General features: G+C 41.2%; 1 protein-coding gene across 1 annotated transcript; it reads left to right on the top strand.

Annotated features, from left to right (window-relative positions):
* Positions 1 to 647: 647 nt before the first annotated feature.
* Positions 648 to 26,851, top strand: lhfpl3 (LHFPL tetraspan subfamily member 3). The gene is made up of 4 exons (XM_029495488.1): positions 648 to 1,440; positions 23,763 to 23,993; positions 25,919 to 25,972; positions 26,541 to 26,851. Exons 1-3 carry the CDS (start codon positions 1,005 to 1,007, stop codon positions 25,939 to 25,941), a joined length of 690 nt encoding a protein of 229 aa, XP_029351348.1. The 5' UTR covers positions 648 to 1,004; the 3' UTR covers positions 25,942 to 25,972; positions 26,541 to 26,851.

Below are 26,851 nucleotides of genomic sequence, written 5' to 3'. Positions count from 1 at the left end.
TAAAACGACCAAAAGCTCCTAAAAGATATATAAATGAGCCTTATGGTCATATTTTACCAATATAATCAATCAATGTGGCCAATATAACATCATTAACTTAGTATTATCAACATTTTTATTCATACTTTTATAATCAATTGCTTTTATATTACCGTAGTAGAAAATCCATGTTAGTATTAGACATGCTCAATCGAAAATATAAAAATATAATAAAATAAATATATCTTTCTTCATTCATCTATACATATATATGTATAGAAAGGAAGTGAACGGGATCTGATTGAATTGTTAAATTTATTACTAATATTACTGTCGCAGGTGCATTTGTGTGAATCAGTTCATAGTGTAAAGGTTGTTGGTGTGACAACAAGAAAGAAAATGACAATGACATTCTGAGATTTGAGCTCAGCTATGTTTCCTTCAAAAAATAAATAAATAAATAAATAAAAATGAAATCAAATAAATCGGCGCGTCAGCGTGATAACACGTCAGGCCGGGATTAAGGGAGGTGGGCTGTCCCTGTAATATCCGAGTCTTTCCTCCAACTCCACTTCAAGAGGAGCTCAGCTGGTCCGTCGCCGTCGAGCTCAGAGCCCGGACCATCTGAGCCAGATCTCACACATCCGCACAGCCGAGCCGGTGTGTGGGAACAACAGCCTCCGGGTTTGGCTCGATGCACGTACAGACATTTCTGAATAAACATGAGGACAAATGCAGGATAAATTCACCGGCTGCTGAGTGGACGATGCCTAAAGCTTGTCTTTCCGGATTTTTTCTTTCTTTCTTTCTTGCAGAGTGATGAATGAAAATTGGAGGAAAACACAAAACGGAAACAAAACCCGAGCTTGCCATGGATGAGAGAGGGCAGTGATGCTACAACTGTGAGCGAATAAAGGCAGAAATACTGAGAAGTTCTGCACACCGGAGACTGTGACTGTGCTTTTTAGGGGGCAGATGCGGCAGATGTTTCCCGAGTGAGAGACTCCGAGGACACAGACCGGAGGATGGTCCCCGGGGCCCCCAGTACGACCACCACCATGCTGCCAGCATCCGAGGCTGCCAAGATCTACCAGACCAACTACGTGCGCAACTCCCGCGCTATCGGCGTCCTGTGGGCCATCTTCACCATCCTCTTCGCCATCGTCAACGTGGTGTGCTTCATCCAGCCCTACTGGATCGGAGACGGCGTGGACACCCCGCAGGCGGGCTACTTCGGTCTGTTCCACTACTGCATCGGGAACGGGCTGTCCCGGGACCTGACCTGTAAGGGCAGCTTCACCGAGTTCAGCACCATCCCCTCCGGTGCGTTCAAGGCCGCCTCCTTCTTCATCGGCATGTCCATGGTGCTGGTCCTCACCTGCATCGGCTGCTTCGCCCTCTTCTTCTTCTGCGGCACCGGCACCGTGTACAAGATCTGCGGCTGGATGCAGCTGGCTGCAGGTAGGAGACCCTGAATACAGGCGGGGAGGTCCACAAGTTCTTGTCAGAGTGGTCTGCAGATCTGCAGGGGGGGAATTAGAGACACAGTTCATTCATTTGTCCAAAATCACAGGTTCGTACTCCCCAGATGCAGCTCTTCTGGGTCAAGGGTTGCAGGATATTGGCCAGAGCCTTTTACAACATTTGTCTTCTGAAACTACACTTCAGAGTATTTCCCTGCCTAGTGAAGCCTTTGTAAGTCATTATGTAACCGTCTGTAGTGTCGGTGGAGTAACAACAGCCTTGGGGAAAGTGAGACCTTAAACTGAAATAGTAAAACAAAACAAAACTGGGTGCTGATGCCTTGAGAGGTAAATAATGACAAATTAGAAGTATTTTTAGAAGTCCACTTTAAGTTGGGGTTGTTTCACTCATGTGAGGTCTAGACTGGAGTTTGAGGTGTTAACCATGCACTTAAATCCTCAGAACCAGACAGTGAAGGTGGGGTTGATTATCTCTGTTAATCAGTGTGCACAAAAACATCTGTAACATTTGCAAAGATGCCCAAAGTAGAACGCAGATTTTGTCACATTTCAGTCGAAAAAGAAAATAATCTACAAGGTAAACTGTTCTGTTGGCATGAACAGTTGATAAATTCTCCATAAAACCACAGAAACAGGTAAGTCTTCACTTCTACGTGGGGCACATGTTTTTCATGAGAGAAAAACTCGATGTTTGAATAAAAAGGATCTCTCTCACATCTTGGAGCTGGCATTTAAACAAACAGAGGAACTGGTGTAAAGAACATTAAGGAGCGAAATCGAAGCAACAGAGGCATGTGGGGAATTTACTGAACTGTTTCTTTCTGCCTTTTGCAGTTTTTTGTCAAATTTCCAAAATGAAGACGACAAATAATTTTCCATCGTGTAATGCTGTGCATCTGAACCAACTATTTTCTGGAGAAAATATTGGCGTACATGTGAGCATGAGCATGTTATTGTCTGTCTTCTTATTTCTGGTGGACTGGCTCTCATAAACAAGGCCGTATCTAGGAACCGAGAAACCCCCGAAGGTCACATGCTGCCGCCATCACAAAGCCCCCAACACCAACACCTCTTCAGTATTAATCAGTAAATTCTGATGAGTAACCAGAATTAAAAAAATAAATAAACACTAATCAATTTTTAATCATCTTTTTCTTCACACACAGACACACTCATTCACCAGCAGACATGGTACATGCAGATTTAATACAGGCACAAATTCATTGCCTACTATTGCACATAACCCAAAGGATAATCACAACTTCATAAAGAGTCTCCAATACAATAATGTAGTCTGAATTAAACCTGGGAACCTTTTTCCTTTTAATCCTCATTTCTTATATGAACTATATGTTTTTATTGCACTAATAAAACATATCAGCTTTGGAAATTTTCTCAAATAACTGAATGTTTTCACATCACATCACACATTCACATCTCCGTCACTGTTTTCACACCTCATCTATTCACATTGCCCCACACTGCACAGCAGCAACTGCCATGACTATAAATTACACAAGCTTTTAAATAGGGAGCTTGTAAAGCATTTCTGCCACTTTCAACACTTTTTTTTTTCTTTTGAAAGTCAGTGATATGAGCTTGTTGGATTCATTTGCAGCCTTATTCCCACTAGTTTGAGCTCTGTGACCTTTTATGTTTCAACATTTGCACACTTCATGTACATATTGTCATTGTTTTGCCATCGTTCACATTTTAGATGTAACAAAACAACCCACTAATGCAGGTTAAACGAAAAGTGTTAAAATCAATGCAATGGAACTAAACCTGCTGCCTACGTTGCCCACCATGCAATTTAGAGACTCAAGAGAAAAAGTGAACGAGTCTTTACAGTATTTTAATGATCATGTGCCAGAATTGGTGAGTCTGCTATTGCTTTGGCTGTTGTGTCAACTACAATGTATACAAAAAAATAGAAAATAATTAGGTGAATGGCTCCAAACAGACCAGAAAATAGATGCTATCGGCCCTTGTGTCGTTCACATGACCTCGACCCAACAGTTGCTGGTGAGAGTCAAGTGAGCAGGTATTTGAATGCAGCAGCTGTAATTTCAGACCAAACCATGGCATCTCATTTCATATCTGAGAGGACACGGGTGACATCACACCAATTAACACCCCAGCTGAGAGATATAAGTCACACAATGGCTGATAAAGAAAAAAAAATATTTAGAGGACAATTTCTGGCCCTTATAAAAATCTAATTTGCGTGTATTAATAATCTGTCGGCAGCATTGTACTGTGCATCTCCACGATGCCAGCTGCAAAACAGTGCTGTTCTCATATAGGAATTAAATATCAAAACCAGTAAAAATACCATCAACAGAGAGCACATCTGCGTGCTGAGACATAGAGGCAAAATATGTGTCCTGTGTCCCAAAGGTCTGCTGACTACCACTTAAGACGACAAACAGCGGCCGTCCGCTCACATACTGCACAAACCATTGATTAGATGAAGGTTAGCAGAGTTATTGACCAGCTGTTTGGCCAGATCAAGACACTGTGTTCCCATTTCACTGCAAAAAGAAAAATGTGCTGTCATTAAAGCATTCCAAGTCTTGAGCCCTAGCAGCTGTGAGGTGGATTGGAGAGAAAGCTCCATCAGCGGGCCAGCTCTAATGAGCAGCAGCACAGAGCGGCGCTTTTTTTTTTTTGTCACAGATCAAAGCTGCTTCTTATTCCTCTGAGTCACACGCCGAGTTTCCCAAGTTTTCCCACCATGTTGAGGGAGCAGCTGTGAGTATACAACACGATCAGGTGCAAAAAAAAAAGAAAGAAGAAGAAGCAAAACACACACTCACACAGACATACACACAAAAAAAAAACATCACATTTTCAAAAGCTGTCATCCCTGGTGGCTTCTACTTTATGCTTCGATTTCACCACATTGCACTATTTTCTAACATTTTCTAACAGTTTCAGATATTACAACTATTACAACTATAACAACAATCAATCAAACTATTCCCTTCGATTAATCTTAAAATTACCAATTTATTGTTTGGTTTGTTGAATGTCAGAAAATTTTAAATTGTGCAAAAGCTGAAGTTGACATTTAAAATCACATTATATTGCAATCAGCAACCCACTCTGCTTGTGCTGCTGAGATTTGAAGTCTTTTACTCAAACAAGACAATGAAACAGCCTCTCCCTTGCAAGCTCATATCGCCTTTGTCTAATTTACTGACAAACCGCTGCAAAAATTAAAGACTTCATTAAGTTAAATAGCCAATATCAAGGCACTTTCTCTGTGTTAGTGGTATGGACTCCCAGTGAGATTGTAGGTGGTATGGGGCTTGTGTGATGCGCTATCAAAGGCAGCACATATAACTCACGCTCGGCTCCAATCATGAGACGCCTTGAATCTTTGATGAGAAAGACAAAACAGCCCTTCGTCACTTGGTTGCCTACCAGTATGCGAGCTGAATAATTTTTGAAAGCTGCGGAGATAAAGGTAAATCACAAAAGATAAAAAGCAAACAAAAATATTTTAAAAGTGCATAAATTTTGAGTTTTGCTGAATCTTATTCAAATAAAAGTATCCCTTAGACAGGCTGGGCCTGTTGAGCTACAGTTCCACATCTGTCCAGACGCAAATGCAGATGACATAGTGCTGCAGATATGCACAATAATACACCCAGGGAGTGTGAAGTGCAGAGAAATCGTCATGCTTCCTCCCTCCAGGGGCTCGGCGAATCTTTTCCAAAATGTTCTGGATGGTTATGTTCACCCAACACTTTTCTGAGAGACTATCTGTTGTTGTTCTTCTTCTGTTTTTCATCTTTAATTTGTCACGCTTGTGGCTCCCCACTTTATAATTTCGTTGATTTTTCTGATGAATTATAGCGCTTGTAAATGAGAAAGCAGCTTGAAGGACGATAAACAACAAGCAAATGGATTTTTCACAACCTAATAACTTAGAAGGTTATCAGTGACTTATTATTTAGAAATAAAAAAGTCATAAGTGATTTATCTTCCATTAATAATCATTTTTAAAGAGTGCCTGTATGAAAGTGCCTGCGATAATGGAAACCGGATGAGGGTTGCCTGCTCAGACTGCTCTGACGTGAGGCTGCACATCTCACAAACGCAAAAACATACGCATATGAGCAGCCGCTCATTTGGTGGCCCTGTAAATCCATAGAAATCAAAGGTGGGTTACTGAAAGTGCTGTAGAAGCATTTCCAGCTCACAGTCCATTTCCTGGTTGTCTGACCAGCAGCTCCATGTGCAGTAAGTGGCTTTCCTCATGGCGCTCTCTGCCTATACTAAGTGGTCCTCCAGAGTGGAGAGCTGGCATTCGGAGCCAACAATAAAAGGTCCATTTGGTAGCTTGGGGTTTATTGATCCAAATGTTGCTCTCCAAAATAACAGGACGCAGTGCTCTAACAGGGGACAGCTGCCATTTTGTGGCCTTTTTTGACTGCATGGACTGTTAGTCAGTGATGTATCATTGTTAGCTGTCACAGTGACAGACTGACAACACAAAAGCTGAATGTCTCATATTAGATGTATGATAACACAGTTTGATAAAGTACCCGACTCTTAAGACAAATGTGAAGTGAAAGTGAGACGTGATGCTTATGCTTAACCATCACAATGTGTCATGGAAATGATACTATCACGCTGTGTCTGGAGAGGAGGATGAGGAGAGGTCCAGATCATGAGAACCATTCCAGAGAATCTTTGAAATCTGAACTTGAAATACTGCTCATGTTAATAATAATAATAATTTCGAAAATCTACAATTCCACAACAGCTTCGGGAACGTCATCTGCTGATAACCGCGATGTCAGGTGATCAAAAGTTCACAGACTCAATAAGAGATCTTATGCTTGAACTGCTATTTCCAAGGTCAAAATTTCAGATCTGATTCAAAGGCCGTGGAATTGTCCTACCATAAAAAATAAAAAAATTTAAAAAACATAAATTTGGTATAGGTTTTAAGTAGAGCCACATTTGAGTTGCAGACTAAAAACATTCTCTGAAATCACTGATCTTGCTCCTAAATATAAATACGGTACACAAATGGTGTAAATGTTGTGTTATGTGGCAGTGGTCCATGCTGTGTACTTGTCTTTTATAAAAATAGATAATAAATAAATAAATGAATAAAAAGAAAAAGAAAAGGAAACAAGCTGCTGCCATTAACTGGTGTTTAATCAAAGCATCTCTAATTTTAAAAAGCAGTGCCGACGTGAGAGCAGTTGTACAGTAACACGAATCAAGATGGTCTGGATTTAAAGCCATGAGCTAATGACATCAGCTGGGTCCTTATCCTCTCACAGATATAATGAAAAACCGGAAGAGGCTTTACAGTGATGTAACATGACCGCACATGAGACTAAGGCATGAACACACACATACACACAGAGAAGAACAAACTCAGTGAGTAATGACTTCACCTAAAGGTGTTTAGATGAGCCCTCTGCTCTGCTGTCTTTCCTCTGTTCATTTAGTAAAGTGCTCTGCCGGTCTCCCTCTGGCTGTCTGTCCTATAAAATACATGGAATTAGAAATATAGAAACATGTCCTTTTTAATCTGGATGTTAGAATGTGTTGGGTATGTGTTATGTTTTAACAAGAAGACAAAAACAAAGCAAACAACAGCAGCAACATCGTGTGAATCAGCTAATTCAGCAGGAAATCAGAGAGAGAGAAAGAGATCTAAACCGCAGAGTGGATCTGTTTCAGAGGATTAAGAAAGTGGATCACTTCCTTTCGCTGATGAGGATTTTAAAAGGGACAGTAACAGATATCTGAAAGTCTGTTTGTTTGTTCTAACAGGATCATTTTCGCAGCCTCGGTGTCCATGTGGCAACAATATGACATGTCTGACAGACTGAGCACAGAACACATCATTTAACAGCAATCACATAACCATTGTGTTTTTTGTTGTCTGAAGAATCAGTTGTTTAGGCTTTGAAAGGGAAACGTGATGTGTCTGCTGTCGAACTCCTGAGTAGATCACTCTAACGTCAAAAACAATTCGACATTTCATTTCCAGAAATACAGTCCACAGTTACTGTTTCAACATACAGACAAAACAGTGTCCCTGTAATCTCCATTTAGTTAATATTCTGGAGATTTTTTTTTTTTTTTTTTTGACAAAATCTCTAATAGAAGTTTTTGTTAAGTTGTAGTTTCCGGGCACTTTAAAAACATCTCATCCAGGCAGGCTCAAAATGAAATGGAAGGAAATGTCAAGAATAAACTTTCATTTTCAATTTTTAAGCCCACATGGACAAGTGTTCAGAGAGAGAAATTTTAATCGATGAAATATCGAAAAGAAAAGTACATTGTGCTAATTGATCTCGAAATTGCCCAGTCTGTGAGTATGTGATAAAAATGAAATAAACAGAGAGCTCACCTGGTGCAGCATCACTGCTTTGAAGGCTGCGTCATGACTGGACCGATCTGGGCCCTTTATTGTACATCTTTATCAAAATAAAAGCAGAAATACAATAATAATTACGTTAAGTGTGCATTTGTCAGACTCTCCACAGTGCAGTTAATACTCAGACATACGGTGGAAAAAAATATTTAGCTTCATGAACTCAAGTGCTTAGAACCAAGAAGTTTTTCTCTTAAAGTCTACGGTCCATTTGTCCGTAGGTGTGAGTGCCAGTGTGAGAGGTTGTTCTTCTCTGTCTGGTTCTGTGTGTTGGCCCTGCGATGGACTGTCAACCCGTCCAGGGTGTCGCCCAATGTGAGCTGGGATTGGCTGGGATAAGCGGTAGAAGGCTATTCGCAGACAGCCTTTAATTACACCCCAAAAATGATTGCCATTATCTGAATAAGCGTGACCGCCTGTCCTGGTGCCAGATGCTCATGTGGAATTTGGGAGGTTATGTGTTCTCTGATTGGTTTCTAGGTATTTTGAGTCCCGAACACTAAATCTACATTTTATTGCTCAGTTCTACGCAGTTGCTTTATGGGGAAAAGCTTCAGAGGCCATACAGGCTCCATTACCTCGTCATTAAAACCAACTTTAAGGAAGGGAGTTTATGATTCATGCTGTTAGGGGATTGCCGTGCGATTCTTCAGCTTTACCATTATTAGAAACTGTCCAAACTTGGACTACATTTGCTTGCATGAAGGGAGACAATCCCTAAAGAGTGGTGGGTCTCTCTTTGAGAGGAGCCTTTTGCCTTGATTCTTGCTGTGATTACCAGGAAGATTCATCCATGTTTCATGAGATCTGCCAGATTCTCTTTTGTATTGCTCAGGCCAGGACAGGAAAGCGGGGCAGCTTTTGGAGGCTGGCATTTTCCAGAGCTGTGTTGGCCTTTAAATTGGTAGGGTGATGATGGGATAGTGTCCAGTTGCCAGAGAGCAGGAGCTGATGGGGCGATAACAAGGTCGTCCACGAGTCTCTGCAGGTTGCGGACGTGCAGAAGTTCTAGGGCTGAATAAGACTCCTAATCAGGTGCCACTTATTAAGCAGCAGGGGACCATACAGCAGGAGACCAAACAGCAGGGGATTTTGAAAAAAACTGAGAGCCCTGAACGCCACAAGGAGAGCAAAAGGAGTGACTGACAGCTCAGATTTTGTTTTCCCCGGTGTGCTGTTGAGCAATGTGGAGCAACAGTGTCGCTCTCAATGAAAGAAAAGAGGGTGCGTGTGATCGCAAGTGGTTAAGTGGGAGTATCACTGAGCCGTCAACGTGGTGTTATTTTCTTCTCTGCAAAAGAAAACGTTCCCAATCTGTTGTTATATTATCCTACGATATTGTGTTTCCTTTAGGGAGTGTCACTAAAAATCTTGCCTGCTCCCTACAGCACAGGGGATCAGTGACGAATCCCCCAGTGGGAGAAAGTGATAATATGGAGGAGCATAAGCTTGTCCCAGAGGAGAATAAAATACTCTGCCTCCCTTTTTTTCCTGCTGCCTGTTAAATCTTGCGGGAAGATCCAGATTAACACTAAGAAACGTATTCTTCAGATTTGTGGATATCAGTCGGGTCTCCAGAACAAAGTGTATCAGGATGGTGGACTTTAGTGTCTCAGTCGATGAAAATTGTTTGGAATCTCATTTACTTTATTACAGAAAACTCAAATCACCCTTTACTGATTTATACAGTAACTATAAAAAAATAATAAAATCAAATACGCTTTGTGAGGACATTATAAAATGCCATTTTAATTAAGCAGCTAAATTCAAATTGGGTCAAATTTTTCTATCGAATCCATCCATCCAGACAGTCAATCACAGCTGAGCTTGTTTCTTTATTGATTCCCCTCATTAAGTAAATGCTGAAGTCCTTCCAGTCAGACTAGGTTGAGCGGGAATTGCTCCACCTTCAGGGTCCTATTAGGGCTGCCAAAATCTCACATTGCACTGGAGAAGTGGTGCATTGATTCTCTGGCTCTGTGTTACATCATATAGAAATGATTCTGATGGGTTTCAAATGCTGCTGCCTTAATCCTCCAAAGATGTCTGGGAATTGACAAAAGTTCAGCACCCTGTTTGGTGACGGCAGTGGTGCCGAGCTCAGCACTGACGTCCTGTGCGCCTCGTCGATTATCCCGTCTCCTCAGGAGTAATGTAATTAGTTTACCCAGGATGTTGGAAGTCTGATTCAGGCCTGCCCCCCTACCCCAGCCTCTGCTGCTCATCTCTGTGAGCTTAGACACCTACTTACCACTGACGCCAACTTAATCCTGAGCTGGTCACCACCTTTCCACCATTGACCGGCACACATTAGCAACTCCCGGTTACCTCAGACAACTGCAAACTTCTGCAAAACTTTCCTTTCAGAGCTGCAAACAAGCCTGAGCTTTGAGGTTCGCCTCGCTGTGATGGGATGTGACAAGCTGAACATCAGGAACAAGACCCTGAAACCAACACTTTTCCAAATTGACTGTCGAATGACTTTGTTCCTTTGGTCCTTCAGGCCTTTCAATCTGGACATTGCAGCCAGTACAAACAACCTTGCAGATTAAAAGCTGCTGCTACTGCTGTTATTGTCCCTGCAGAGGCCACATCTTTTCTAAATAAATTACAACTGCCGACATAACCACCTGTTGGTGAATGATTCTTTACACTAAGACATGAATGAATCTCTATCAGGTCTCTCCAATCAGTCTTAAAGATGAAATGCCCTCATTTCATCTGCAGATACACACCAGTAACCACTGCTTCTCTGTGACTTGAGGAGCTTTTTCAAATCACATACAACCACATAGTGAACACAAACCTGCAACAGAAACACCAAACTAGCATCTTGAGGTCCTGCCCATCGCGTCATCCTCAATCTCTTTGTATACACTCAGTCCAGAATGGGCTCCCCTCTTTCCAGCTTCATAATTACAAGATGAAGAAAGTTGAATTTCACTTAATTAGGACCTGAGGGCAAAGAAAACGAGAAAGAAATATTTCATATAATTAATTTCAGCCCTGAGGGTGATGAGAGTGTACAGTGTTTTATCAAAAAAATAAATAAATAAATAAATAAATAAATATCATATGGTGTGCTTACAACATGACATAATCTTTTACACGAACATGTTTGCTATTTTGGGGGAAAAGACAACACAGAGACCACTTCAGATAATTTCACTATGAGAGCTTCCCACTGAAGCCAGCGCCCATCCCAACACTCCTTGTCATTCTGTATGACGAACATTTCTTTGAAGGTTAATTACTCTTCGAATTGGAGCATCTCATCAGTTTGAGCTGAAGGTGAAGTCTGGCCGTCTCTGTCCTCAGACTGCAGATGACTGTACAGTAAATAAAGAGTGAGGATGATGCCCGTTACATTTCTTTAAAAAACTGGAGTCTAGTTCTATTGAATAACATGGTATAATTCAGTAGCTCACATTTTAAGGCCTCTAAGTCTTGGTCCTAATCACAGTGGTACTTTGCAGCATGTTATCCCCCCCCAGTTTTCTCTCCCACACTTTGCTGTCTATTTCTCAGTGTGGCTGTAAAAACATCCCCCTCCCCACCATAAAAAATAATTAAATTGCTATGATTTTGTTTGGGGGCTTGAAATGATAAGGAATATTTCAATTGACAGAACTTTTAACATTTTGCTGCCTTTCCTCCAGTACCATGCGTGATGTACATGTTCAGGTCTGATGAAACACTATTTACAAGATGTACAGGTCAAATATTCATTTGAGCAGATCTGCTATACTCATTGGTTGTGGATAGAATTACTATTAATCAGATTCTTACTTTAGTATTTTTCATTCATGTCTCAACAGACCGAGCCCTAAACCTTCTGTCTTAAAGGACCTTTAAGTCTGTAAACAGATTGTATACACATTATACTGAATCACAGACAGAAAAGTATTTCATCACTCTACATGTCAACACACAAATATATATGTTTTTAAAAAGTATATCAAATCTTATTTTCACCCAGATGCTGAAAAAAGTTGATTTGACTGTAGCTATCACTATGTGGCTCTTTGACATCAGCAGCTAATCCAGTTAACCCATCAAACAAAAGACGGTTATGCACAAACACACTCCAGAAAATATATGTTCATTTCAAATTATTCTTATTTTTGTCGCCTGCATTTGAATTCACCAGCATGTCTGTGGGCTGCTCAATGCTGTTTTTTCCTTGTTGGCAGGAAAAATAGTTTGTGAAACTCAATTTGAAAGCCGACATGCATGGTATTTCCAAGATGTAAGCTTTTAGTCAGTCACCATCTGAAAACAGAGAAGCCGAGGGAAAAGAAATGTTGATACTCTTTCAATAATAGAACCAAATATAGATATGACTATATATACACAGCTGTATATTAAATCTGTCGCGTTTGTAGGAAAGTATGGCCCAAAATGCAGACAAGAAAAGGGGCTGGTTAAAAAGAAATATCTGTTAATATTGAAAATAGATACTTACAAAAAAGAACAATCCAGAAAAAGTTAGACAGGAACAAAGAACACATCTGAGGAAACACTGGCGCACAATTAAGGCAAATACGAAATGTCCATAAAATTAACACTAGACTGGACTGGGACAGAAAAGACAAAGTGGAAGACAAAACTTCAACACAAAAGTGAGGCAGAGTCATTGAACACAGGTGACATATTCAGGGAGGGGAGGCGATCGATCTTGTTGTGTTAAAGAAGATTTGGCACCAGAATCAGAAACCATGAACTTTTACGGGCCCCTCAGAGATTGGCTTCACTTTGCACACCTACGTCCATTTTTCTAGACACTCTATGAGATGACTGTGACAGTATCTCAGGAGTCTCTAAGGCGGAAACACTGACATTTCCTTACATTGGTGAAAGGACAATAAGGGACCATAAAAATACACATGACAAAAAAATGAATGACCAACAGCGATATCAAGCCTCTGTTTGATCCATTAGACTGTTGCAGTCATCCTGTCAGCCAAAGCCTCTCTGTCGTTAACACATCTCTTGCTCTGCCACCAGCTTTCACATGTGTATGAGCCCAGAGGAGGGGCGGGCTTTATAGATTTCCCATTGAGGGTTTATCTTCTTGATCACTGGGCCGGGATGGAGAAGACAGCAGTTTGATTTATTCTCCTCCTCCTGAGTGAGGCAGCAGGACAAGGACATGGTGACCCATTTGAAACTATCTGCCTTGGCTAAGCCTCTGCATGTCCCTGTGTGTTTGCATTTGACTGATGTTCATTTCTATGTGTGAGTCTTTGAGTTAATGAGTGATGTCGGCGTCTGCTGGTGTCTGGCAGACTGATGCAAAGGTTCAGGTCTCCCTCGTATATCAGTCTCTCAGAGAGGCCTGCTATGACACATGGCTGTCATTGTTTGAGGGTGAATGATGTTCAGATGCTCCTTGATTTATATCAAATACACTCGAGTGAAGGTTGCATCACCCATCCCAAAAACTGCGTTCAGTGCTGTTTTACAAAGGCAGCAAGAAGCGACTTTCCCATTTTAGCCCATCTAAGCTCGGCTTGTAGCAACTTATCCTATAAAATCTAATATTACAATTACAATATTACATAAAAAAATATTGTTATTCATTATCTGTTAACACGTGAATCCGCACTAATCGCTGCACAAAAGCACTTGCATTTGGTATTTTCCTTCTGTCACGCCTATCTGAGTGGTCTGACTCCACCACAACTGTCTGCCACTCTCACCAACTCACAAATAAAACTTTGCACTTTACACAGACATAACTTTCTGCAACATTTCCCCACCTCAGTGTTCGATCTCGGCCTATACTAGTCTCTATCTTCCTAATATGCATGGCCCACAAACGCCTTGTTCTGGTCGTCTGTGTGGTCCTAAAGTGCTGCCACATTTCCTGCATCAAAATGCCAAACGAAGCTCAACTCCACTTCCTCACAAATAGTTTTTTTAGCAGGGCATTTAATTTCATCAATCAATAACCTCATTTTGTACAAGGTTGATGTTTAATGAAGGCGGCCTTCAGAATTCATCCAGATGTAACGAAATCCAGTCTACGAAACTCTGCAGCCTCTGTGGTAGATTGAAAAGGGTTTGGTGAATCGAAAAGGTGACACCCATCACTGAGTCATGGATGTCTACCTGATGTTTTCCTGCTGAAACTACCTCTACCGTACAGAGACCAAATGACCAACTAAAGACCAACTAAACCGGAATCCACTTAAATCAGCCTGCGAAGCCACAAAACGTCTGCTCCTGCTGGTTCCCCTCTCAGGAAAATGCCTAATTACTCTGATCATCCATTGATAATTATAACAGTGGTATTGAGCTGCAAATGAGGAGGCGCGCCATGCTGAGTGGAAAACATGACTAAAAATGTTAACACTGGAAATCATGTTGGTGGGGGGATTGAATCAAAGCAAGCTGAGTGAAAACTGGTGGCATAAGTAGAATACAAATGAGTTTTGAGCTTGAAACGGACATCTAACGGCTCTGGAGCTTATGTAGCAGTGTGATGAGGGTTGTTATTTGATAAACTGTGGGAATGTTTCTATCCCAGTGGACTCAGTTGTGATTACACCGGGGAAAAAGAGGAACAATGGTCCTCACTGCACCCAGAGGAGGCTCTTATTGGCTCTGAGCTGAGTTTTTTCAGTTTGTTTTTTATGTGTGTGTGTTTGTGGGTTAAGAGTTGCTTCCTACTCCCCAGTGTTTGTTTACAGACATCAATTTTTTCCAAAGGTCACGGATCCCAGAAAGCAGCCGTGTGTGTGGAGCTTGAGAGGGGACATTCGTTTTGTTGTTGTTGTTTTGTTTGTTTCTTTTAACAGCCATGTTTTGCAGCCACCCCAGCCCACCCATCAGTGCTCGTCCTCTCACCAAGCTTTTCGGTTTCCATGGAAACGCCTCTCCGACCACTGCTGATGCCGCTGCTGCTGGCAGCGTCCTATCACTGCCCTCTGCAAATGATCGACGAGATGAGCAGCTTCGGATCAGCGGGGTCCCTCAGGAGGCGGGGACAGAGAGGATGTGCTCTGGGAACTGATTCAAGGTGTTTCCATGGCAACGTACATAGATTCAAGCACAACCCTCCTTCCTGATTTGGCTGATCCATAAAGCCCTCACGGCTCTCTTCAGGTCACAGGCGCAAGTCAGGAGAGCATCCCTGGAGCTGTGAAGCATCACAGCTGCATGATAAGTGGAGAAGTTTTACCTCTCACTCGGGTTCAGCAGTGACAGCATCCCAAGGAGCTCGACACTTTCTCCTTGTTATGTCTCGTCATGTAACTTTAAACCTGCTAGAATCAATCATTTTCTCTTAAGAATGGATCAGATGACTACATGCAATGAGAAAGCCACTACACATAATGTTGAACACAATTGCCAGCCAACCCTGCAGACAATGTATAAAAATTAGGGAATGATTTTGGAATAAATTGACAAGCTAGTGATGCTCTACCCGTCTATCAAATGATTATTATTCATATAATTTTATGAACATTTCCACAAATTTTCCCTGATGGATTTGGCATCTTTGGAAATCATTGTGAGCTACACTTCATTTTCCCAGAGGATCTCGGAAGTAGACTCTGGATTGCTTTTCTAATCTTATCAGCCACTCAGAGCGCATTATACTATAGTCCACACTAACCCATTTACACACACATTCAGACATCACATGTACACATAGACGGCAGAGCTATCAGTGATACTTTGGGCTCAGTATCTCGACCACAGACAGTTTGTCATGCAGACGGGAGGAGATCAAACTATTGATGTCCTGATTAGTGGGCAACTCACTGCGCCTCCTTCACCACAGCTGTCCCAGAAATATTGTAACTACCCGACAAAACGTCTCCCCAGGAAGATGAGGTCAAACAGGACAGAGACTCAACGACACAGTCAGTACGACTGACCCACGGGTGAGACAGTTCAGCAGCTACTGTCTCCTACTCATAGCATTTCTCTTTTCATGCCAGGTGGATTTTCCTCAGTGAAACAGTGCTTTGAATTTTTTCCCCTCCCCTCATATCATCAGTCATTAGTGCTCAGTGCTGCAGAAATAAGAGAGCAAGTAAGAGAAGAGGAGGGGGAGGCTTGAAAGAAAGAGGAAAAAAAAAACATACTCTGCCATCACCACAGATCAGAGACACATTAGAAGTTACTGAAATGGAGAGGAGCAATCCCCTCGGCCAGACTTCAAAGGCAGGCGGTTTTGGAGAGAAAATAAGGACAAGCGTTAAAGATTCAGAGGAACTGCCAAAGTCGTCTACCACTTCAAGAATGCTGTCACCACGTCTAAGGAAGCAAACGCAAGAAAGAGCGCTTAGATGAAGAAAACAATTGATCACACATTTAGCATACCTGAGATTTCTGGGAGTAAAGTATTAATTAGGTCATATGTTGTGAATGGAATCTGACCCATCCGGGCTTTTCCTCACCCTCAAACAAAACGTGTTCCTGTTGTTCTGTTCCTGACCTCTCACCTCAGCACTGAGCTTCACAAACAGTCACTGCAGAGGGATTTTCCTTGACTGGAGCACATGCTTTTCTCTTGTTTGGGATGCAGTGTGGAGCCCGTTTGGCAGGTTTCCTCCTCAGGTTGAACATAGGGAGCTGTTAATTAATAGGAACACCTGTTCTGAATCGCCCTCCCTCTCCCCACCCACCAGATTTAGGGGGAAAAACAGGGGGGCTCTCTTGTACTTCCAGAGAACTGCATCTGCTTCAGACTTTACTCATGTATGAAGACATCGTGCAGACGGCTCCAGAGGGATGAGACATATGACGGGGCTTTATTCTGGAGGAAGAGATGGGGGGAGAAGGAGAAAACAATCTGATTTGTTTTTTGTTTGTTTGGTCACATTCACACCACAGCACTAAGGTGTTGGTATAGGCCTGACACCTGTAGTCATCCATACAAATCCACACAACTGCTGGAGCAGCTACAATCAGCAGCCCGTCTCCATGGCAATGGAGCATCCCCCCCCCCCCCTCACATCCAAGCAGCGATCGGCTCTTCGACGTCAGGAGCGACCTCTCACTGTCGAACAAATCAGAGGAAACTTTTTATTGAAGTTTGTCTGAGAGCTCAGAAGAAAAAGGCTTGTTCCAACTAGGACCGACTTCAAACAAGACAGGAAACAAAATCTGAGGCGGCATCAACATTTGGATGCAACTTCTGAAATCCTCTACTGTGTATTGGAAGGCAGCGGGGGGCTTCATGCATGAGGAAGCATCAGAAGGAGGAAAACAATACCTCCACCCAGGAGGATTATCATAATAACTTTTATGCAGATTACCACAAAAAGAGGAGAAGCTCCGTTTCTGTGGTGCTGCTTATCTGTAGAAATGGGTGACTGGAGGTTTCTTAAAATAATCCTCATTTGCTTACACATTTGTCAGCATCAGATTTGTGCAGGCTTTGTTCTCAAATCATTACACATTGTATGGCTTCAAGCCATTGTCATTACATGAACTACTCTTGGACATTTTCGTCGAAGGAATCGCCCCATCCATCACGATTGTCTAATCATAATAATCCCGACAATCTAGCTCTGTTGGGCTTTGGGCTACATTTTGAGGTGTGTGTGGGAGTGTAGTACGAAACTCAATTTTTTTATTTTTACTCTTACTTGAGGAAGATGGTGTCTTTTTTTAACCTTTTAAAACTGAAAAAACAGTGAAACTAGTTTACATGAAAAATAAGCTCTCACAAAAGCACATTTAACATCTTCCCACTGCTTCAAAGCTTCTTGTGTTTGCTTCTCTTGAACTGAACGTTGGGTTAGTTTATAGTGATGTTAGTTTTGTTTGCGAATCGTTATCTTAAAAGCTCTTTTTAAGCAATTCATTTGAAAAACAGATCTGAATCTTAGTATCTTGTATCTAACTCTTTCAGAAATGAACACGTTTTCTGTTAAATCTGTCCTTGGTGTAACTTTAAACCATTATGTTCGGCCGACAGTTGAAACGTTAGTATCTAAGGCGTAGCAGGCAGTCAATTATCCTCTGCTGACTTTCTATTACATTAGATATTAATGAAGGTGCATTTGACCTTGAACCAGCGTCAGCTGTTTTTCCTTGATACATGATAAAGTAGTAATAATATAATAACTCTTGGACTCTCAGGACAGACCTGAGATTCTGTGCTCCCCTCCGCTCAGAGATTATTAGATTCTAAATTTGATTCTCAATCAATTTTACTGTGCTGCCTTCTCTGGAGACCATCACCAAACTGCTCTGTGCTTAAAGGTTTGCTGTGGTTGAAGACACCCTTGCAAGTCCATTAGCCAGTTTTTTGTTTGTTTTTGTCCCTGACTTAACTGAAGTGAGTCAGCTTTACATCTTTGAAGTGTGATTTCTCTGTGAGCCATTCTCCAAAGGAGGAGCGTGATCTGTCTGGAGCTGCATTTTTAAGCAGCCCTTTTATTCCCTTCATGTCTCAGATGAGCGGCATTGGGATTCAAATCTTGTAACCCTTGTTCCTGCCTCACTCCTCCAGTGTTCACTTTCCCTCTGCTCTGCTCTGCCGTTTCAAACCCCACCTAAAACATATATGAGGAGTGAAGCAAACATACAGTACACGCATATCTTCTCATCATAATATCCGACTCTCAGTTTCTCCCGTTATCTAATAATCCGTATAATCTAATCACCATTCCTCATTTTTTTCTCGCGTGCTACACACCTTACAGAACAAACACCACACAGCTGCAAATGTTTTTTTAAACTTGAGCATGTCAACACGTCTTTTCTACTATGTGTTCTTCATCACCTATCTTTATTCTTTCTTCCACCCCTCACTCTTGTATTGTCACTTCTCCTTTGCTTCATCTTCCTCATCGCTCCCTTCTTATAATCCACACTCACAACAGCAACATAGTATTGTTTGTTATAGGAGGGTAAGCGGGAACGAAATTAGGGCATGCAGCTGGTCTCTTTGTGAGCAGCCGGGCAGCCCACAGTGACCTCAGTCAGTATTTACATCACAGGGAATTATTGAGGCTGAAAACAGTTGAAATACTTTCAACACCATAGTGAATGGACAGCTTCTGTATGAAGTGTAGCTCTTGTTGTTTTCTCCAGAGCGACCCAGGGGAGAGCAGTGGTTAGCACTGTCCCATACAGGTTCTGGGTTCGAACCCCTGATACCTCATGATGGTTTTCATTCATTCAAACAATTAATAAAGATAATATGTTTTGAGGACTGTAAAAAAAATAGCTCGTAGTTAACATAAAATTACAGAGTAAAAAAAGAATTGAACATGAGGGATTCAGGGAGGACTTTTTGGTTTTGGTTCCTCATATATGACAGTAATGAATTGGTGACATAAGTCCTGTAATTATATGTGACAATCTAAATTGTCAGTGTATTGTCAAACCTGTTGCATACATGGCGTTAGCACCATTACTTTTAATTGTTGGAGTAGACGTGCTTTTATCTCAATGATTGTAATGAAGCGCTGACTGAAGCAGGTTATGATGGGCCGGGTATACAGTTTCTACCTGTGATGTTCATTTACATTTATCTTGCTGTCTGCTTTTATACTGCTCATTGAAATCTGCTCCTTCCATGTGGTGGCAGTGGTGTTGGGGTTTTCATAGACAACATAGAGGGGAAACTGACACAACAGTAGCTTTAGGTGCTATTCAAAAGTTAATTTCCTCAAATCTTCTCCCATCATGCAACATGCAAGTCTGTGAGACATAGCGACAAAAAGATTCACTGGATCTGTGAATCAGTGGACTTACTACAAGAGGTGGTAATGAAGACATTACCACCTCTTGTAGTAAGTCATGCAGCAGGATTCATGTTGCAAATAATATTCCCTTCCCTCTGCCTTATCTCTCTGCTTCCTCTCTCTCTCTCTCTCTCTCTCTCTCTCTCTCTCTCTCTCTCTCTCTCTCTCTCTCTCTCTCTCTCTCTCTCTCTCTCCTCTCTCTCTCTCTCTCTCTCCTCTCTCTCTCTCTCTCTCTCTCTCTCTCTCTCTCTCTCTCTCTCTATCTCTCTCCTCTCTCTCTCTCTCTCTCTCTCTCTCTCTCTCTCACATCGTCTGTGGAGCAGAAGGGAATTTGTCCTCACACCTTCTTGCATCCGCCAGTTTCTGCCCCAATTAACTCCCATTAATATAATTTGCCATGGTCCACCTTGATGCTGATGCACAGTGCATACAGTATGAGCACTCTGCTTCACTCTCCTCCACACTCACAGAGCACACACACTCTCTCAGTAACTGTGACTTTTAAAGGAACATGACTCTCTCAAAGTAAACAGCCACAGCTGGGCCTATGAAATGTACCACGATAATAACTGGCTGTGTGCGTGGGGCTTAGACACAGGGGTCTAAATTATGACACCTTGTCCCTGGGGTTGCTGCCAACAGCTGTCAGATAGGAAACCTTGAAGGAGAGAGAAATTGTGTTGAACATATGTGAGAGAGTGTGTTAGTGTTCGTAAAGCAAGTGAGTGAGAACGATAGTGAGATATAGATATCAAGGGCTTTTAAAATCAGGATGGTTGGATGGATGAAAAACTTTTCAATTTATTCTGTGCAAGTCCTGACTCCCATGTGGTGAGATAATTTGTCCTTGGGCATCAATAAATAATAAGATGTGTGTAATCACAGGATGTAGTAGGATATACTACATCCTGTAGGATAAAGTCAGCTGGTCTACATAATATACCATCCTATCTCTGTAATCAGGTCCCTCGGCGCACCTATGGATATATAGAGCCTGGAGGGGATGTGATTTAGCACCCAAAGGAGACGAGATCCAAAGCCCAGACTATCTGCCAGCAGCAGCAACAGCAGCAGCCCCCATTCTCATGCATGTGTTAATGTACAACGTTCCTACCAACATAGAGCCAATTTTAGAAAATATTTCAACACAGCATTAACAGGGACAGTTGAAGTAAAATGGCACCAAACTCAGGATAGAAAAATAATAATGAAATTGTGGATGCATTATTATTTTACATGCTTTTTTATTCTTTCAAAATCATTCTCACAGTCTAAATTATGTCCCTGAGCTTTGAGGCTTTGCATTTTTAGCACATCACTCATTTGAAGACTGAAAATGAGCTGACATGATTCCTCGTCTGAGGGTTTCATAATATCGTTTATTATTTATGTTGGGGATTGTATGCACGCTGCTGCTTTTGCTCTGAAAGAGCAGGCTGAATTGATGTTGAAATTAGGGGAATTTCTTTATCACGAGATGAAGAAGCTGATCCCACGGGCTTAGCAATGAAAAGTTGTTGCTTCCCTATACTGCAGCTGCGTGTCATTTGTGGGATTGTTTTTAGCCACATTTATGTGCAGGCCTAAAAGTAAAACTATTTTGCAAATGAAAGAACAGCCTCAGTCTAGTTTAAAGGCAATTTTGAGGATAGAAATGACTTGTTTAATATTTTCTCTATGCAGAGAACAATGGAACATTTTGGAAAAAGTGTGCAGTCGTTGTTAAGGTCATGAAGATAGCAGCTGGACAGGTCATAAGAGAGCCAGTGAAAAAAAGAGTTTGCTGTATATTTGCCTTTAGTTACATATTCCTTTTGGCTTTTGTAGCATCAAACCTGCAGCTACTGGAGGCTGAAGCCTGAAACCTTTCTGCACAGCAATGGACATCTTTGGGAATTCAGATGAGAATCAGCAGACAAACTAAAGTCTCTTTGTCTCTTTCCTCTTCTACTCAAACTCTGAGGGATTTTCAAGAATTTCCGTTGAGATGATATGTAGTTCAGTTTGTTCTATTATTATTACCACTGAAAACCCTGCAGGAGCAGGTTGTTTACACAGGAGATGTGTGTGTGTCTGTGTATGCAGCGTACCAAATCTGTAATAAGAACAAGAGGAAATTTTGTTTGGAGGATTTGGTAGAAATTTCACAGAAAATACTATTTCCTTAAGATCAGAAAAAAATCAAGAATTCCTTTTCTGACATCAAAACATTGTAAGTTAGTAGGTTAGGATTAACTAATAAAAATTACAAGCATCATAAGCACTTTATCTCCATCCAAGGCAGCAGTTAGTCAAAAATACATTTCCAACTGCGTGCATGTTTGTCCAATAAAAATAATATAAATAACTCTATTCTATTCTAACTCTATAAATAACTCTACAATCTGCTTCAGCCGTTGCTCTAAACTTATTTTTCTCATTTGCCTTGAGAAAATTATCTCCAAACACAGGAAGGCCGAGGGAAAGTCAATAGACTTGCTGCCTCCTGGGAAATGTAGGTGCACGATATGGATTAGAATGCGTTTACATCAGTTCTGGTTATTATTACAGTAGCTTGTTGCTACTGTTATTGGTACAATTTGTGAGAAGGAATTACCTTGTGAATAAGAGAAAAATAGACACAAGAAGGGACGGGATGTACATGCAGACACCCCAGGTATCTGTGTTCATCCTCATTCTCATTCAAGGACTGTACATAAAGGTCTCTGCCTCAGTGTTGTACCACACTCTGTAATTTGTCTTATTTTAGTGACCACAAAGAGAAAATGAAAGGGAGGAGGAGGGAGACGATGCCAAACTGAACAAAGGAGGAGGGGCACGAGTCACTGACATTTCAGAAGACTATCCATCTGCATAGCCTCTTGCAGCTCACATTATTATACTAACCTAATACACACACACGCCTCTGTACTTGTGAGGACTCTGAATAATATACACACTAGCTCCTGACATTATAACTAGATGTCTTATGAGACTTCAGCCTAAGAGACACAAAATGAGTTTAAACAAATAAAAAATGATGCAAGGTGAGTACTAAGACAAACAATGACAATGAGATGCAAAACAACAAAGGCACGTAAAACAATTATAAATAGATGCAAAATGAACAAATAAAAGAGAGATAAAAGGAGATCACTCCTCACTTGTCCTTTTTTTCCTGAGTGTGTGCCCACTACAGCCTCAGATTTCTGTTTTTGGCTGACAGGAGTGGAACCCGATGTGACTTCTGCTGTTGTTGTCCATCTGCCTCAAGGTGTGACATGTGAATTCAGAGAGGCTTCTTACCTCCCTACAGTTGGAGTACAGAGTGGTTATCTGAGTTACTGCAGCCTTAATGTCAGCTCCAACCAGTCTGGCCACTTTTGTCTGACCCCACTCAAGTCCTAAACACCCCTAACACACCAGGTCTTCACTATTAAACATCCAATGCATCCTCCCTTTGCCAAAACATTCCCACTCTCATTATTTAAAACTGAAATTGGCCCACATAAGGTTACAAATTAAAATAGAGCTCATTCACAACACCTCTGACAATCTGACTGAGCATTGTCGTCAACAAATAAATACAGACCTCTGAGACCCATAAATGATTTGATTGCCACAAATGACTATGAGTGAGGGCGAGAGTGAAAACGGTTCCCTACTGGCAACAGAACTGTTGTTAGATGATTCCGCTCGCTAACAGCTCAGTCTGTCTTTGTCTGCCATCCAGCAGACGGCTAATGAAGGCAGCCTGAGTCACCACATGGTGCTGTGACATGTGGTAACATATTCTGTCTCTCTGCCTTCCTCGTCACCTCTCTGTCCTGTCTCTGCACTGCCACCACTCTCAAACTTCTGTCTGCCTCTTTTGTTCTGAAAGCTCTAATTCATATTTAATCTCTCATACAGCTGTGGTTAACACTTTCTTTGTCTGATGTACCAATTTACAGTGAAAGAATATGACAATATTTTAGTACATTTTTAATTATGCTTCTAGCTTAACACCAAGCACAATGTTTTGACACTTTGTGCTGTACCCTTAATGTCTCATGCATGTTTTATAAATATCAGTGTGTTTTAAGCTTTTACACAGAGTCCTGAATCCTGCACAAGGCCTTTCCTTTGACAGTCATTAAGTCACTAAAAAAAAAAAAAAAACGTACCTATATCTCTCTCCTCCCCATCCAGGTACATGTCTGATCCTGGGTTGTCTGATCTACCCAGATGGCTGGGACAGTGACGAGGTGAAGCGAATGTGTGGTGAGCAGACAAACAAGTACACACTGGGCGCCTGCTCAGTTCGTTGGGCCTACATCCTGGCCATCATGGGCATCTTGGATGCTCTCATTCTCTCCTTCCTGGCCTTCGTCCTGGGAAACCGTCAAGATAGTCTGATGTCTGAGGAGCTGCTGGGAGACAGTAAGACATTTCCTTTTACTTTTATCTGCTTTTCGTCTTACAACATTCAAAATTTTACATAATGATGTGCTTTCAACATTAAAGCAATAGTATGACAATGAATGAACCTGACCACAAAGCCAAATCCATTTAGAATTGGTATTCCCAGGCTCTGAGTGGGAACCAATGCCTGCAGCTAGGTCAAAAAAGACATTTCCTTCACATTTTGGAATGAGATGATTCATTTACAATAGTTTAATGCTACGCAGTGAAACAGCCGTGGAAGTAGATAATCCATCTGGAAATTACATAGTCTGATTAATCTGTTAACTGTATAGAAGATATCATGTCAGAAAGCTGGTATCGAAATTGCACTGCAAGATCCCAGAGCCATCACTGAAATTCGTTATTTTAGATGATTAAACAGTCAAACACCCCAATAAATCAATTACGAAAATTGGAGTGGATTAGTACTCTTTAGATTGACAATCAAACATTGGAAATGCGGCCAAAAAGTAAAATCTATTCCTCATGCACAAATGATTTTTTTTTTTCCTCTAAACGTCAGCAATCTATAAAAGAATTAAAAATGAATGATACCTGGAGAGGAGAATTACTCTCTGGATAAACTGCTCCCTATTCATACATGGTTTAGAGGGTCACGTTGGGGAGACGAAATGATTAACTACCTAATCTCGGTGTTTTAAAAAATAAAGACAGGCAGCCAGTCTAATGATTTATTGCTGTTTCAATTCAGAAATACTAAAAGCGTCACAGTCAATCTGAACTATGTTATAATCAATTGTGGAGGCTCTTTAATAGTGACAGTTTTGAGAAAAAACAAAGATCTAATGCACTTACACCTGATATGAGATACAGGTTAGCAAGACAAAGCAAGTGTCACTAAGTGCATTGAGAAATCAATCTGAACGCAGACCTGAGAATCTGCCCTGTCTTTGAATATGATGCCAGTCTTATCAAGATTTTATTTGATTGTGGTACATTTTTGTTCTTAATTTGTGTTTTCGATTACAATGCAATGAAATAATGAGGGACTACACATCAAAGACACCATCTGATTCCTGCTGGTGAACCACACATCCCACCAAGCAGCTTGAAATTAAAACGCCCCCCCCTTTTTTCCTTGCATAATTTCACTTGCACAGTTTATTAATTTGCATACATTAGATGGAAGTTATACACCACCTGCTTGGCTACTTTTGCTTGTGTCTATTACCAGTGAGATTTATCTCTTTTTTTTTTTTTTTTTTTTTGATTGGACAACATGACAACTGCACTTGGACCCAAAGAAAATGATTAAAACTGTGAAGAGGCAGGAAGGACGGGGAATACAGATGAAGCAGGATGGCAACAAAAAAAGCAATGAGAGATGCAAGAGAAGGATGGGTGACAGAGAAAGAATGGACCAATAGCAAGGGTTAATTGAAGCCTGGGGATGTTGGACAGAGTCATGAATTACTAATGGCTGTTTACACAGCTTAGTGCCACCCTGTCTAAATGAATCACAGCCACCCTATCAGTCAGGACACAGTCGCCTCTAAGCTCGTATATGCAAAGTGACCTGGGGAAGAAGCCATTATCAACCTAGAGATTGAAGACAGAGGACAAGACAGAGGGAAGGGGAGGGAGAGACAGAGGACTAATGTGCTGAGGAACAGGAGAAGAGAGAAAAAGAGGCTGATGCACGTGAAATATGAGCCCAAGAATTTAAATGGGGGGATTCATCAAACAAGCAGATGAAGTTTAAATGAGATGTTTTTCTTATCTTGTCACTCAAGAATTAATATTGACACCTGTCCAAGTTAATAAAAAAAGTCATCAGGTAGCCTGTTTAAATTTTTATGTAACACTGCCATCTTCTGGTTAAGATGATATTTTATCCTTTCCATCATGACTCGCCTTATCCCTTTTTCTCCCCCCTACAGAGAGCGGTAATAATGCCATATAACTTCTGGTATGAATCACTCAGACACACACAGGTAAGGGATTTAACTGTAATGAGTTTGAGCTTCATCTTGAAATTGATACTACTTACATAAATTGATGACAGTGTCTCCCCTTAACATTTTCTGAAAAAGAAAAACAGTTTTTATAGCATAACTTTTGAGATTCAGAGTCAGGCTATATTTCTCACTCACTCTTAGTCATTTGTTATGTTTATTATGTACTTATGTCAGCATGGGTTTTTAAAACCTAATCATGTGCAATCAATGCACAACTGTAGAACAAAAACTCCTCAGGTTGTTGACAACCCTAAATAACAATACTCAAGAGAATAATAATAATTTTTAATAATGCTCACCCCATTAATAATTGCTTTCTAAATCAAACAATGCTTGTCTTTGTTAATGTAACTGAATTAATTTAGCTGATGTGTAATATAAACACATCTTATTCAAAAGGACCTGTGTCAACTGCTGCCTTTGTGAGATATTAAGTGAATCATCACTGTTTGATTGCCCCTTATTTGAAATGCAGACCAGGAATATCTACTTCTTTAAAATGTATTAATTCATGCAGATTCTATATTTTGCTCCTTGCCTGCAGGGCTTTGCTGCCTAGACATGATGTTACTTCAGGATATGCCTTCCCTCTCCTGGTCCAGCTTGTCATTTGGATGCAGAGCTGATATGTGAACAGATCAACCCAGAAGGGGAGGAGGAAGAGGTCTGGAAGAGGCCATACGAGGAGGAGACTGGGATGCCTCTCGTCCTCTCTCGAAGCTCCCTCTATAAAATAGCCTTCTCAGTCATGTTAAACTGCTTATCTTTGCAGGATGAATTCTCAAAAAGACATTTTCTCAGTTTACCTGTGTTGGTATGTCATCCTCCTACCCACTGAAATGCTCTCCATGTGGA

The sequence above is a fragment of the Echeneis naucrates genome, chromosome 23, assembly GCF_900963305.1.
Source record: "Echeneis naucrates chromosome 23, fEcheNa1.1, whole genome shotgun sequence".
Classification (NCBI taxonomy): Eukaryota; Metazoa; Chordata; class Actinopteri; order Carangiformes; family Echeneidae; genus Echeneis; species Echeneis naucrates.
Note: the sequence above shows the minus strand (reverse complement) of the source record. Positions and strands in the feature narration are given on the sequence as shown.